The sequence below is a fragment of the Chelonoidis abingdonii genome, chromosome 13, assembly GCF_003597395.2.
Source record: "Chelonoidis abingdonii isolate Lonesome George chromosome 13, CheloAbing_2.0, whole genome shotgun sequence".
NCBI lineage: Eukaryota > Metazoa > Chordata > Testudines > Testudinidae > Chelonoidis > Chelonoidis abingdonii.
Genome location: NC_133781.1, coordinates 10,929,908 through 10,944,687, shown reverse-complemented (window position 1 = coordinate 10,944,687; position 14,780 = coordinate 10,929,908). Strand labels below are relative to the sequence as shown.

Here is a 14,780-nt window from a genome sequence, read left to right as displayed (position 1 = left end):
CTCCCACCCCCAAACCATGGGCAGGGCACAGAGCTTCAGTGCCACCTGTCTGTCCAATCCAGCCAATAGGCTTGTTTAACAGCTCCTACTGCCCCACTACCCTCCAAAGCAGTGACACTCAGACCCCAGAGCTGCAAGTGATTTTTCATGGTGTCCTGCATCTCATGATATTAAAACACTGACAATTATTAACCCATTTATGTTATTAACCAATCAGAAGGTCTTTACTATGTTATTAACCAATTGTAGAGTACTTGTTCAGTCATTTTATTGTGATAAATATATTTTGGGGGGAGGGATAGCTCAGTGGTTTGAGCATTGGCCTACTAAATCCAGGGTTATGAGCTCAATCCTTGAGGGGCCATTTAGGGAACTGAGGTAAAAATCTGTCTGGGGATGGGTCCCCTTTGAGCAGGGAGTTGGACTAGATGACCTCCTGAGGTACCTTCCAACCCTGACATTCTATGATTTCTAAAAAAAATAGTAACTAAAACAATGAATTCACACTCCTGTGGCTCTTTTCAGTAATGTTGATTGCTAACTGGGCTCCTGAACCAAAGGATCAAACTGTAGAGCAAGTACTACCCCACCCCACAATTAGACAACATCTGTGCATGCCTGTGGTCATCCTGGTGTGACCCCTGGTGGCCAAGGTATGGACCCCCCCATACTTCACGGGGACCACACCCCAGCATCCCTTAATAATTACTGCATAGGCACTTTTGTATGAGTCAAGTAGCTCTTTTGCTGGGGAGTGATTTAGTTTTCTCAGTCAAACCTACTGCACCAGGTTCTTCAGGCTTTTTCCTGCCCCCTCTCAGGGTTCATGGTTAGCCTATATGCATGTCTCTGCCCTCCCCAGGCCTACTTCCATGCAGAGGTTTTATGCTGCTTGTTGCAGCTGGTCACAGTTCTTCCCTTCCTAAGCCTACCTTCTTCCGGACAGGTTTGCTACTTCTCACAGCTAGGCAGTTTATTCCTGTTCACCCTGGGCCTGCCCTCTTCCTGAAGGACTAGAAGTTTTTTTCTTCTCATCCCCTCCAAACTGACTTAGGCCTGCTGTTGCCTCCCTAATTATACTCCCAAGCAGGTGGCACTCCACCCCCTCATCAGGCCCCCAGCTAGGTGCACCTGGTTAGTCATCAGGGTGGCTGAACTCACTTCATTTAAGGCTGTGATACCATCCTCTTCAGGGCCAGTGTAGAGTTCTCTTCCACAGCCCACAAGGTGTGGTTCTCCCCAGAGCAGCTCTGTACAGCAGTTACCTCACCCACCCTAGCTGCTGACCAGATAATTTAATTGTATAGCCTACATTATTGTGTGGTAGATACTGGGCCTCAGAGAGTGATTTTTGTAAATTCTTTTTCATTACTCCACAGACTGTAGAACCATTCAGATCAACTACAGGGTATTGGCTCATATGGGTGAAAAAGCTGTGCTGGTACATTCAGTTGCATATCTTGTCTACGCTCCTGTTTGACTGTATTAAGTGCAATAAAACAATTGATTTCATATCACTATTTTTGTTTTTTTTAAAAAAAAAACAACCCACCCCAAACAAACAGGCCAGCATTGTCTCTTTAGTGCAATGATGTGCCTTGTGAAAGTACAATCCAGCCAACCTATAGTGTCTTACTGCATCTCTCTCTCTCTCTTTATGGACTCACGGTAGTCCCAACCCTACTAAAGAGAAAGTAAATAAATACAAAATGTAGCCTATTAGACAATACTTATTCCTTCCACTCGGCATAGCTCATGGTAGAATGGCTGCAGCTAAGGGGAAGGGACTTACAAGTGATTCAACGGACAAACTGGTTTCTCTCTTCAACTTCGCCCCCCCACACACACACCTATTACCCACTCTATAGTGGGATTTTTCTCTTATTGTTACCCACTGCTTTGCAAAGATCAGTTTTGTCACTGTTATTCTTTCCTGTGTCCATCCATCGGTTTCTTTGCACTCAAATATATTTTAGAGTGGTGTAGTGGACGAAGCATAGAGCTAGAAACACCCAAACGCTATCCTCTGCTCAGACATGATTTGCTGAGTTGCCAAGGGGCACATCAGTTTCCTCATCTGTACCATGGGCACAGCAATACCTATCTCAGGGGGCTGTGGTGTGCACTAATGTAAGCAAAGCAATTGGAGTTCCTCAGATGGAAGGAACTATAGCTGTCCTTGTTAATAACATGTGTGACTCAACAAGCAATCCCTGTTAAGCTGTGTTGTTATTCCATTGCCTGTCGATCCAGTGTCATCAGTTTCTAGTAAGTGCACCCGATCTGGTAGACAAAGCATTATTTAATTTCAAGACTTTATAAATATGTATTTACAAAGAGATATTAGTCCAAAGAATTTAACAAATGTACAGTGCTGGAGTTTGAAGAGATTTTACAATTTCAATATATTGCTTTAGTATAGGAAGAAAAACATTGTTAATGCAATCCCATGATTTAGATCCAAAAAAAGAGTACGCTTTTAAATTAAAAATACCCATCCGGGGTTATATTCTCCCCTTTGATGTAAAAGACCAATCCCCCTTCAACTGAGTTACAGGACAAGGGAGAATTGGTCCCCTCTCGACGCCGCTTTCCAAGCAAAACATGTCACCTTCCTCCATCTAACTGAACAACATAACCCAAAAGTCCATGAGCACACAGCAGATGCAGATGTCTTACCAACCCCAGTGAATTTGTTGACAGGCACAACTTGAGGAGCAGTTACAGCATAGATTAATGTAAAGTAAACCCTTCTGCCAAATTGGCATTCAAGCGTTAGGTTTCTTAGACAGCTCCGGAATATGAATTATTCAGATTGCATGAATCCACCCTGCCAGCAACACAGTGAGTGAGAGGAAAGTGGCCAGTTAAAAATCTGGAATCATACCCTGAATTTTTTGTGAGGCCTGTTTTCAACTACTACTAACGGTCAGCTGCACTTTACTAGCAAGTGAGCCTGAGCATTTCTCTGTGTGTGTGGAACACAAGGTCACACATGAATGTAGTTTTTAAATATATATATATATATATATAATACCAGAGGGGAGAATCAGCGATCAGTTATCTCCAATAATAGCAGTGCCATCCTTTATAGACAGACTGGCAGTCAATGCAGGTCTGCGATACACAATTTCCTGCACTGGCAAACTTACTGATGCATTTATCAGGCACCACCACCCCCCATCTATCCCAGGGAGCCTCAGATACATCTACACTGTGCCCAAGGCGGTATCGTGGTCTGTTAAGGCAGCATGAAGCACTTTGTTTTATTAGGGATGGCCAGGCAACAACCACTCACAGCTTCACTTTGCTGCTAGTATTTTGCACGGCTTCCCCTGAAACCCACTGCTCGCTCTCAGGCTCTCTGTTCAGACACACACCACAGGGTAAGGGGGAATTCTACCCCACACTAAGGGTTTAGTTCCACGCCATTCTAGCTCCTGCCTTATTTGGGAAGCAAAACTTTTATAAATTGAGCAAGGTGAAATCAAAGCTGCAGCATAACCTCTCAGTCAGGTGGTAATCAGGCTGTTCAGAATATCAAAGTATCGTTCATAAGTAAAGTAACTGAGCTGCTTAGATGTCACTTTAAGATCCCACCCAAGCCAATGACAGAAGTCCCATTGAATTCAATGGGAACAGGTTCAGGACCAACATCTGCTAACAGGTCATCTTCTAGCTACATTCAATGAACAGAGTAAGAGTGGGATTTAGACAGCAATTATCTCCAACAGCAGAATTACTTCTGCAGGTAGTAATTCTGCAGGGTGAATTGCTATTTGATGCAATTGCTGGAGGGACGGGGGAGTTCCTGAATGATATAAAACCTGCCTCATTTACATTTTTCACACTGACAAATTGTGAGGAAGGATGCCCAGTAGTTTTATCTCTTACTTCACCCCAGACTGTTTAGTTCCCATTTAGGCTCCAGATCTATGATTTTCTTTTAATTAAAAGATTAGGTGAATTACCTCAACTGCCTTAACCAACCAAATTATTAGAAGAGCTCTGAAATGCAAACTGTTGCAGAAAAACTGAGAGTAATTTGCTATGAGAGTTGACCAGAAGTCTTGCAAGATTTAATTTAAAAAAAAAACAAACCCACACACAGTTTATGTAGCTCCTAAACTCAAGGTCAGAAAACATTTACTGTTGTTCACCAGTATAAATCCAATCCAATTTTGGATCAGTCTTCAGGATTCGGTTTGGTCATCTTTAACCACAGTCTGTGGAAGAAAGAAAAGGGGTATTACTTCAGAACTAAGCTAGTCACAGCTGGACTCCTAGGGCAAATGCTTCAGAAAGATGGCCTGTGCTTTCTTGGATAGGAAACCCTTGACAAATCAAAGAGGTTGACTAAATTCGAGCCAAGAAACTGAGTTAGGTTATGTCTTCACTGCAAAATGAGGTGTGTGTTTTTATATTGAGTCAGCCATTTCAGTGTAAAATCCTAGTAAAGATAAGGCACGGATAGTTTTTACCTTGATGCAGCTAGTCAACCCAAGGCGAGGGGGTAGATTGTTGACAATGGTGTGCTACAGATGGAACTTAGACCCAAGTATACCACAGAGCATCACGCTAATTCACAGGACGTCAGGCTGCCACAAGGGCAAAGTACTAATACCCATGCTGGGAACTCCTAATTAGGAGTTCTTCCATCCCTCACCCCATACTCTCTTTACGCCCAGGCAGGGGAGGAAGTTTGTGGACAGAAACACAGATATGGTATGTGAGAAACAGCCTTCCTCTACTTCTGCAGCAATAGATTTGCAATGAAACCACCATTTTTTACACTGTTCACAAGCCCAGCAAATTGTAAAACCAATATAAAATTATTGAACGGTACAAGCTTTTCTACGTACAGCAATAAAGACAATAAAACTCAGCCCAGTTAGCTTGGTTTTGCTATGGCACTGCCAGCTGAAAGCTACTGGGCTAAGAAGACTGCTCCAAAGTAACTTGGTTAATGAACCAAGTCTCAGTGTCCCATGTGCCCTATTTAAACACATGCTGAGAAGGGACATTTAGGCTTCACTCAGTAAACTTTGGGATTCTCACCTGCCGCAAGAACTGCCTTCCAAGATAGGAGGTAGCCATGCTGGTTAAATTTGTTCTTCTGCCCACTTTACACTTGATATAACCATACAGGTTGGCCCCCTGTAGAACCACTCCCATTGTAACCACTGCCTGTCACAGAGGAGAAAAGACACAAGGAACAGGGGTTTATTGTCCAGTTCTCTAAAGTCAGAGGTGACAAATCTGGACAGGTATTTAATGCACCCAGTCACTACAGGATTGAGGTGCTAAACTCACCAGCCATTTCACTTTGAATGAGAACAGGGCACTGAAGGCAAATATCACCCAGATGATGGGACAGGTAACTAGTCCTAACCAGAAGATTCGAGACTCGGCTTCAGATGAAACTTTTTTCCCTTGAGCGGATGCCTGGAAATGGAAGGAAGCAGAAACTGAGCCGTCCGTGTCCTTGTACAGCTCACAGTATCATTAAAAACAACCCAGAACCAACATCCCACAAGCGTTTGCATCCATACTGAAGCGCACAAGTGACTGCTAGGATGCACTCCTAAGGCACATGGGGAGCTTTCTAGCCCTCTTGGTGCTGTGGAAACACGGCTTTTTAAAAAACAAAACAAAACAGGACTTTTCCTGTCAGTTTTCTGGCTGAAATGAAAAGTGTAGAATACGCCCCTTGATATTTTTAGGGACCGGATAAGGGACATTTTTGAACTATTAACATAACACGCCAAGTTCTGGATAACATCAACCACCAGAAGAGCGTACCAGCGGCCCATCGTCATATGCCCTAGTGTACAGTGTCTTTATCACAAACCAAGAAGGTGGGAGGGAACAAGTGATACATCTTATTACTGTTAGGAAGTTGGCGTTGCCATAGCCAGCAAAACTTCCCCTCAAAACAATCATCAGCTAACTGGACTGGCGCATCTTTATTAACACTTATCATGTGCTTATTAGAAAGTCCCTTGTAGTATATTGCACTGTATAACTATACCGCACGAGACAGGCCAAGACATACTGCAGAGTCCTTGGTATATTTCAAAGCACTGTATAAGCAACTATGTCTAGCTGCTCCCAATAGATGCAAAATTAAATCCTTATACCCTTGGTAAGTAGGCCAATGTAGAGTAGCACAAACAAAGGGGACAGTGCTGACTCACACAGACTTACTATGTTTATATGTTTTCATACTAGTTCCTAGTATTACTGAGCCTGAGGTCATGTCCACCAGATGTGGAAAGAATCGAGCCTGTGAGCACAAGCTCTCAAGCAAGCATCCATTCCCTATTTATATATTTCCCCCCAAGACAATATTAACCCAATATAGCTTTAGGAGGTTAAGACAATTCAACTGAACTGAAAATATTCTGTTTATTTTCCTCTGCTTTAGTTTCTCTAAACTAGTTTGATCTGGAGAAAGGGTGGTCCAGTGGTTCAGGTGTTAATCTAGGATTTGAAAGACCTGGGTTCAAATTCCTGCTCAACCACAGAATTCCTGTGTGCCGTTGGGCAAGTCACTTAGTCTCTCTGGGCCTCAGTTCCCCATCTGTACAATGGGGATAACAGCCTTCCCTGCCCCACCAGGGAGTTGTGACAATAAATACATTGAAGATGGTGAGGTGCTCAGACACTATGGTGATCGGGGCCATAAAAGCATTTAAGATTAACAGACGGATCATTTAAGAACATAAGAATGGCCACACTGGATCAGATGAAAAAGGTCCATCTAGTCCATCCTATCTTCTGACAGTGACCAATGCTAGGTGACCCAGAGGGAACGAACAAAACAAGCAATCATCAAGTGATCCATCCCCTGTCGCCCATTCTCAGAAGTCTTACATTGACTTCACACAGTGAAATGGTCTCTGCTCTTGGGATCCCACAAATGAAAGCTGGGGGCATGGCTGGACTCTAGCTCTCCATGATGACCTGTTTCACATTTACACCAAAGGAGATACAGAGCCTCTAGGTCACTGGCTCCATATCAGATCAGGATAGTGACTGAGAACCATTCAGAGAATGGCTGAGGGTTAACAACATTTGATGGCCATGCATTATCCTGTATGAAACAAGCTGGTGCTTTCAGCCCATGACTAGTGCCAAATGTCCACCTCACAAAATCCACCTCTCACAAATGTTACTCCTCGGTACATGGAGATTTTACCAAACTGCAGCAGTTAAAACACAAACATTAAACATTTACCTTCCTGGCTTCAAACACCCAGTGACTCCTGCCATCATCATCCACCTGGTTCCACCAGCGAAGGCCGACCATTAGCCGGCCCGTAACATTCTGGAGAGGGTTAAATACAGGAGGAAATGGAGTTCAGAGAGATTTTAGCCCCATACCACCAACCAAAGAAATCCTTCCTGTACCTTGCCCATGAAATACCAGAATGAACATTTAAAACCAATTCTTCCCATGTCTTCTAAACTCCTAATGTCTTCAATTGCTATGGCAACTTCAACAACCGATGCCACCACTTATTATATCAGTTGCTAACAGACCATATTCCTTAAACTGTATTATAGGTGATGCTGCTAGTTACCAGCATGGCTTATATTTAAGGCTGCCTAACAGTTCCCATTATAAGACAAGGAGGAGGACAGACACTGGAATTTGTAAGACTTTGTAATTTGGGCCTCACCTGTCAAAAAAGTCACCAGCTGTCACTGTTTGAACTGAAATTTTCCAAGTCAGTAGTCTGCCTCAGGGTGAGAAGACTGGGGCTTGCTGGGTATCAGTGGGATGAGTGGGGAAGTTTGGGACAAGTAGCCTCGGAAGTGGACTGGGGATGAGAAAGACTAGGACAAAGAGCCTGGAATGAGGATTTAGGATCACAAATTCTTGTAATTTAAGACTGTATCATAATTCACACATAGTGTACAAGGGGATAAACTAAGATTGCACAGGCAACCTTAACTCTAGCATCTCCTAACTTCTGAGAGTGCTTGAGACTGTAATCTTAACATTCTTTTAATGCAGAGTTTGTGTGTAATGCCATGTGCTGTAGCCTTGCACTACGGATTCTAACCGGGCTCCAAAGGTAGCTTCTCGGTATCCTTATTCTGGCCTAGGCATTAGCAGGACTCCACTGGGGCATGCTGTTGGGGAAGATCCTGTTGTTTCAATATTAACACTTCCACTAATAAGGTAACTCATCAGTCTGACAGGTGAGGCTACAAAGTCACCATATACATAACTCTGCTAAGAGTGACAAGCACAAGCAGCTTTAAAGAGAAAGCAGTTTACTAGTACCACCAAGCAGCAGAACTGTTTTAAAGCCCAATAATGAATTTGTATTAGGTGTGTGTTAGTAATAATAATTAACATGCCAGGGCAAGCCACAGCAACAGCCTGGTAGCTTCTCTTGAGGTGGGAACTGAGAATGCCTTTGTCAAATGGTAGTGCAGTAAAGCAAGGCAACTTCATTAGAGGGTAATGGAGTGGAAAGCCAAGTTCCTAACAGTACTGGGGTAGTACTTTATTCTTGAATTTGGTGATCTCAATAAGCAGAGCCAAGTACAATGCAAGTAGGCATTGTTTAGGCTCTCTCGTGGCCATCCCAATGTATTTTCTAGCATTTTCAGCCCAACAACAATTAATTTCAATAATATTAAGAAAAAAACTGTGGGTTGGGGTTTTCTGGCAAATCTTGAATCTGAAAGAAACATAATTTCTGTTTATGAAGTCTATAGTGCATTACGTGAATCAAATGAAAGTCTGAGATTAACCCCTATCCCTATCCACCCCTCCAAAATAAATAAGAGGGGGACAGAATTTGAGATTAAGAGATTCCCAGAATTTCTAAAGTTCTTAAAGAAATTGTAATGTTTCATATCTTGCAGGATCTAAAAGAGTTGACTTTATTTTTGAACAAAGCCAAACATATTGAGACAGTTTGACCTGGCCTGTTGCTCTCTTGAAAGAATATTTTAAAGTGACAAAAGAGGACTTACCTTTACTGCCCAAAAGTCACACGACAGGAGCAGGATAATTGACACCATGCAGGCAATGAAGCTGCTGCTGATCAGTTCACAGAGAAGATAGACAACTATTGCACTGACTCGGAAGAACAAGTGGAAAAATGATGCCACTGGGTGCCTGTAAACGATACATCAGAAATACAATTCAGTCACAGGTCTCTGAAACAAGACTGAAGCCATTTGGTAAAGAGCTGATGTGTTCTCTCAAGGCAGAAGAGGATTTTTTTCTATCTGCACAGCCTAGGAGGGCAAATGCCTTCAAATGAGACCGGTTTGCAGAGCACGCTGACAACAGTGGGAAAGATGAGCATTGCAGCGCTACTACGCATCATTCTACATAGCATAACAAAGTTCTCTAGGACAGGGGTTCTCAACTGTTTTTCTGTATCTAAAAGCCAGGGCCAGCATTAAGGGATAGCAAGCAGGGCAACTGCCCAGGGCCCCACACCACAGGGGAGACCACAAAGCTAAGTTGCTCAGACTTTGGCTTCAGCCCCGGGTGATGGGGCTCGGAGCCCCTGGCTGCAGACCTGCATAGCGGGGCTTTGGCTTTCTGCCCTGGACTCTAGCAAGTCTAACACTGGCCATGCTTGGAAGACCCCCTGAAACCTATCCGCAGCCCCTGCAGGGGAACACGGGGCCCTGGTTGAGAATCACTGCTCTAGGAGATAACTACACAGACTTATCCTGCCTGTGGCCATTGTTCAAAGTGCATGCAGGATTTGAAGTGGGAGAGAAGAAGGGAGCAGGGAAGCCCTTCACAAGTTCTCAGTATATGGCACTTTTTGAAAGGTAACATTAAGACAGACACTTATTGAGATGAATGGAAGCAGATCGCATCTCTCTATAGGGAAATACTGCTCTTTTCTGGGTCTGCTCTGATGCATTTTCATTTCAAAGAGGCTTTGCTCTACAGGAGTTCCCTGCGTATGGCTGTACAGCGCATTTGGGGGTAAAGCAGAAGTGAGGTTGCTGGATCAGCCACTATGATATGGCAGGCAAGGGGAAGAAGGGAAACAGAACAGAGGCTATTCCAGACATGAGACTGGAGAAATGCTAATGGAGTGGCCTAGAAAGAAGGAATCCTGTCCTGAAAAACTCCCTATTACACAAGACGCAGTGCACAGGAGCCAGAATTTTGGCCAGTTTACACCTCTTCTTGTTTCAAACTGTCTTCCTGAGTCCGGACACAGACAACACAACATAGGGACCATAGGGACCATAAAGACATGGACTTTTTTTTAATGGATGATTAAATTCTTCAGCAATTCATGCGTAAGCCTCCTACCCTCCCCATTTGCCAGGAAACATTTCTTTAAAACATGAGATTCACTTCTAAGAGAGAAACTCATTGCTCTTGCACCAAAAAGTAGACACAAAACAAACAAGAACCAACACGTCAGTCCTGCCTCTGCCACATTTCTGGGTGGAACCCATGAAGGAACAATTTCTACTGACCACGGACCTTATCTTTGACTTTTTTGATCTCGTGGATACTTCTTCATCTGCATCAAACAGTGACACATCTTCAGTGTCATCATTACTGTCCTAAAGTGGCAGACAGATACAAAATGTTACAAAAGAAGTAATTGATACAGTATTTTCAGATGCAAAAGGGGGATGGTTTTGATAATCCAGAATTATTCTGATGAGACCTTAAGGTCAAAGAACTTGGAAATTAACCAAATGCAACAGAAATTACATGCCCCCCTCCCAAACTGTTTTAAACACTGTCTCCTTCATCGTGCATCACATGAAGACCATCTTAAACACATGCTTTGAGTCCAAAGGCCCTTCTGCAAACAGTAGGGTAATCTCAGGTCTTAATATAAGTCCTTTATGCACACAGCTTCAGTCCTTTTGAGCATTTCTGGACTTCTTGCTTATTTTCAGAGGCATAAACATCGGCTTGTCCATGTTATATTAGGGTTCCACAGAGGACATAAATAGTGAAATTAGGGGCTGTCTATTTCTCAGAAGTTGGAAGTTACTTGTCTAAAGTCTGATTTACACATACTTTTTGCATTGGTAAAACTATTTCAGTTAAGAGTGTGATTTTTTTTTTTTTTTTACCAAAATAGTTATAAGGGTACAACCCCTAGTGTGGACAGTTATGCCAGTATAAAGGGGCCTTCGTTGATATAGCTTATTCTCCTTTCCATGTGAGGATAAGCTATACTGATGTAATCACCTTTATACCAGTATAACTGCATCCACATTAAGTGGGTTGTATCGCTTAAACTAGACAGATATGGTATCAGAGGGGTAGCCGTGTTAGTCTGGATCTGTAAAAGCAGCAGAGTCCTGTACTACATGCATTCGACAAAGTGGGTATTCACCCACGAAAGCTCATGCTCCAATACGTCTGATAGTCTATAAGGTACCACAGGACTCTTTGCTGCTTTTACACAGATATAGTTAAAGCAGTACAATTTTTATGTGTAGACAAGCCCTCAGGTATCTCCAGTGAAGTAAATTTTCCTTTCAATGGGCACACAACTGCCATTAACACTAAATCAGGTGTTTGCGTGACATTTTAAAAAAAACATCTGGCACATCTTTTATCACAGAGTTTACAAAACTAAGATAGAGGATCTGCTCCTGCCTTCACTTTACAGCAGATCCTTTCTGTAAGGCCTGCCCAAGTCCAAGCTCTTTGGAGTCACTCGCGTGCAGAATGCTGCAGCGTTGCTACGCATACAAAGAAAATCACATCATGCATTCTTCAAAATCCTTCTGGCTTCCCATTCAATTCAGGAGTCTGCTCAAATTTGCCGTAACTGTTTTTATGACTCTTACCATGCCACACAGTGGACCTACCCCAGCCCAATACACAGGCCATGGGCCAAATTCAGTATTGATGTAATGCAGTATAACAAGTTAGTCTTTGAGAGATCTCAGGCATTCGCACAACTAAGCTTTTTTCAAAGTTCCATGTATTTGTCTGCATTGGCTTTATAAATTTATATTAAATTTGAGTTCTGCTTGTAAATTCACCTCCCTGAATGTCTGATCCCAGATGTTTGGGTTTTTTAAAATTATTTGATGAACACTACACAATACAATGGCACACATCTGCCCTGATTTTGCAAACAATCAAACAACTGATTAAGTATACGAGTAGTCCCAGGGACTACTCACATGCTTAAAGTTATGAGATTAAGCATTTGCAGGACAAAAAAAAATAATCTGGTAATTTTTTATGTGCATCATTTTCAAAATTTGGCATAATTTCTTGGCATCTACAAATATATCACATCACTGTTAAGACACCATTCCTATATGAGTTTCTATAGTTCTGTTAAATAACTGATTATTGAAGATTGCAAGAGGTTTAATAATGAAAAGCATTCATGTCTTTGTTCTTTGCATTTACTTAACTCAATGAAATCCAGATCCCTGACTAGGGCCTACTGATGCTACCACAATATAAATCCTAATGAAACAGTAATTGGCAAATGGTTTAGTTAAGACAGGGATCTGCAACCTTTGGCACGTGGCCTGCCAGGGCAAGCTCCCTGGCTGGCCGGTTTGTTTACCTGCCGCGTCCGCAGGTTCGGCCAATCGCAGCTCTCACAGGCTGCGGTTCACCTCTCCAGGCCAATTGACACTGTGAGAAGCGGCAGCCAGTATATCCCTTGGTCCACGCTGCTTCCCGCAGCCCCCATTGGCCTGGAACAGGGAACTGTGGCCAGTGGAAGCTGCGATCATCCAAACCTACAGACGCAGCAGGTAAACAAAATGGCCCAGCCCACCAGGGAGCTTACCCTGGCAGGCCGCAGACCAAAGGCTGCCGATCCCTGAGTTAAGATTTCCAGTCACTAGTGTTTATCCATGTGCGTTTATTTTCAGGTCAATTTTTGCTTATTTTTAATACAAATATTTTGGTGTTTTAAATTGTTTCACCTAAAGTATTGTTTTTAAAAAAGGGCTCCTCACAAGCCCCCTACATCCAAATAGCAGTAGATCCCTGGTATTCATATCTTAACCTGCCCCCCTCCCCCATCTCCTAGTAATTCTTTTGCTATGTTCCCACACTCTGAAATAACTGCTCTGACCCCATCACCATCTGTCCAGACCCCTTCTATCCTGACCTCTGCCCTCCAACCCCAGCTCGCTGCCTACCCTGAACCCCCTTCCAACCACCCTGTCCTCCAACCCCAGTTCGCCGCCTACCCTGAACCCGCTTCCACCCTGACCATTGCCCTCCAACCCCAGCTTGCTGCCTGCTCTGAACTCCCTTCCACCCTGACCCCAGCTCAGCACCTACCCTGAATCCCCTTCCACCCTGACCCCTGCCTTCCGACCCCAGCTCGCCGCCTACCCTGAACTCCCTTCCACCCTGACCCCTGCCCTCCTACCCCAGCTCCGCACCTACCCTGAATCCCCTTCCACCCTGACCCCTGCCCTCTGACCCCAGCTCGCCGCCTACCCTCAACCCCCTTCCACCCTGACCCCTGCCCTCTGACCCCAGCTCGCCGCCTACCCTCAACCCCCTTCCACCCTGACCCCTGCCTTCCGACCCCAGCTCGCCGCCTGACCTGAACCCTTTCCACCCCGACGGCGGCACCGCCAGCGCTGCTCACCCTTCTGCGGTGGCCTCTGAGCCCAGCTCTGAGCCATGAAACCTCCTTCTACCTCTTCAATCACCGACCCCTGACCCTTGCCCTCTGACCCTTGCCCCTCCCCGCGCCAGGCCGCTGCCAGCGAAGACCGCGGGGCAACCCCACTAACCCCGGACTCCCCCGGACCCTCCTCACCTGCCGTAGCATCGTTGGAGCCGCCTCACTTCCGCCTCCCGCCACGTCACCGCCCGGAGCCAATCCCTCACGTGAGCCCCGCCCGTCGCGTGTCGTCATCATACCGCGCCAGGTGGGCGCATGAACAACAACGCGTGAGTGACAGCCCCTGGCAGCGGAGATGAGAGCGGGTGGTTACCCTGGCGGCGGGGTCTCGGCAGGACCCCGTACAGGCCCCAGCGGCCGGAGCGGCTCCTCAGGGCCTACCCTGTCGCTGGGGCACTGAAAGCCCTCCCCCCTAGTGTGGCGTGGCCGGACCGGCGCCTGTCAGCTGGAAGGTCCCCAGAACAGCCCCCCCACCCCCTCGCGTTAGGGGATCGGAGCCGGGCGGTTTTGCCAACGGCGCGTCGCCCCGGGTAACTGCATGGCTGGGGAGGCCTCGTGCGCCAGCCCAAAGCGGGGCTGGCGAGGTGCCATGTGCCAGGGAGCTGTAGTGCTGTCAGCCCAGCACCACCCGTCTCCACTGCAAACCCTGCAGCGCTCAGTGTGGATAGTTGCTGCAGCAAGGTAGTAAATCCTCTCCGGAAGGCAGCGGCTAGATCAAGGGGAGAATTCTTCCATTGGCCTGTCTGCATTACAGGGGGTGGTTAGGTTGACTTACCTATGCCTCCCACAGGGCGTGAAATTTTTAACAGATCTGAGCGATGGAGCCCGGGTGACCTAAGTTTTAGGTGCAGACCAGTCCTGAGGTAGAGATTTGTAGCAATGTAGTGACACTGCTGTGAATTCCCTTTACATATGTTGCTTTCTCTTTACTGTTAAGAAAGATGCATTCTTTAACTCAAGGTAACTAATGCATGAGAGCTATCTTGACTTAAAAAGACAGTCATGATGAGACAAGGCACTTTAGATTGATGATGGGTACACTAGGTGAGGCCAACCCCAGGTGGACTTGTCTAGCTGACTAAAATGCCTTGACTTCACTGTATTCTTTTCCCTTCGGATTGCTCATGTGCA

The 14,780-nt window shown here is 45.1% G+C and overlaps 1 protein-coding gene across 4 annotated transcripts; it reads right to left on the bottom strand.

The window, feature by feature from the left end:
• Nucleotides 1–2,284: 2,284 nt before the first annotated feature.
• TVP23C (trans-golgi network vesicle protein 23 homolog C) lies at nt 2,285–14,216 on the bottom strand. Of its 4 annotated transcripts, none has more exons than XM_032777067.2 (7): nt 13,785–14,216; nt 10,490–10,572; nt 8,998–9,142; nt 7,241–7,330; nt 5,314–5,445; nt 5,059–5,187; nt 2,285–4,226 (listed from the first exon to the last, which is right to left on the bottom strand). In XM_032777067.2, exons 1-7 carry the CDS (start codon nt 13,884–13,886, stop codon nt 4,194–4,196), a joined length of 714 nt encoding a protein of 237 aa, XP_032632958.1. In that variant the 5' UTR covers nt 13,887–14,216; the 3' UTR covers nt 2,285–4,193. The 4 variants fall into 4 exon arrangements, with proteins under 4 accessions (XP_032632958.1, XP_032632960.1, XP_074927848.1 ...); XM_032777069.2 differs by having other exon boundaries at nt 10,490–10,573; nt 13,795–13,839; XM_075071747.1 differs by lacking the exon at nt 13,785–14,216 and adding an exon at nt 13,759–13,784.
• Between the last annotated feature and the right edge of the window lie 564 nt (nt 14,217–14,780).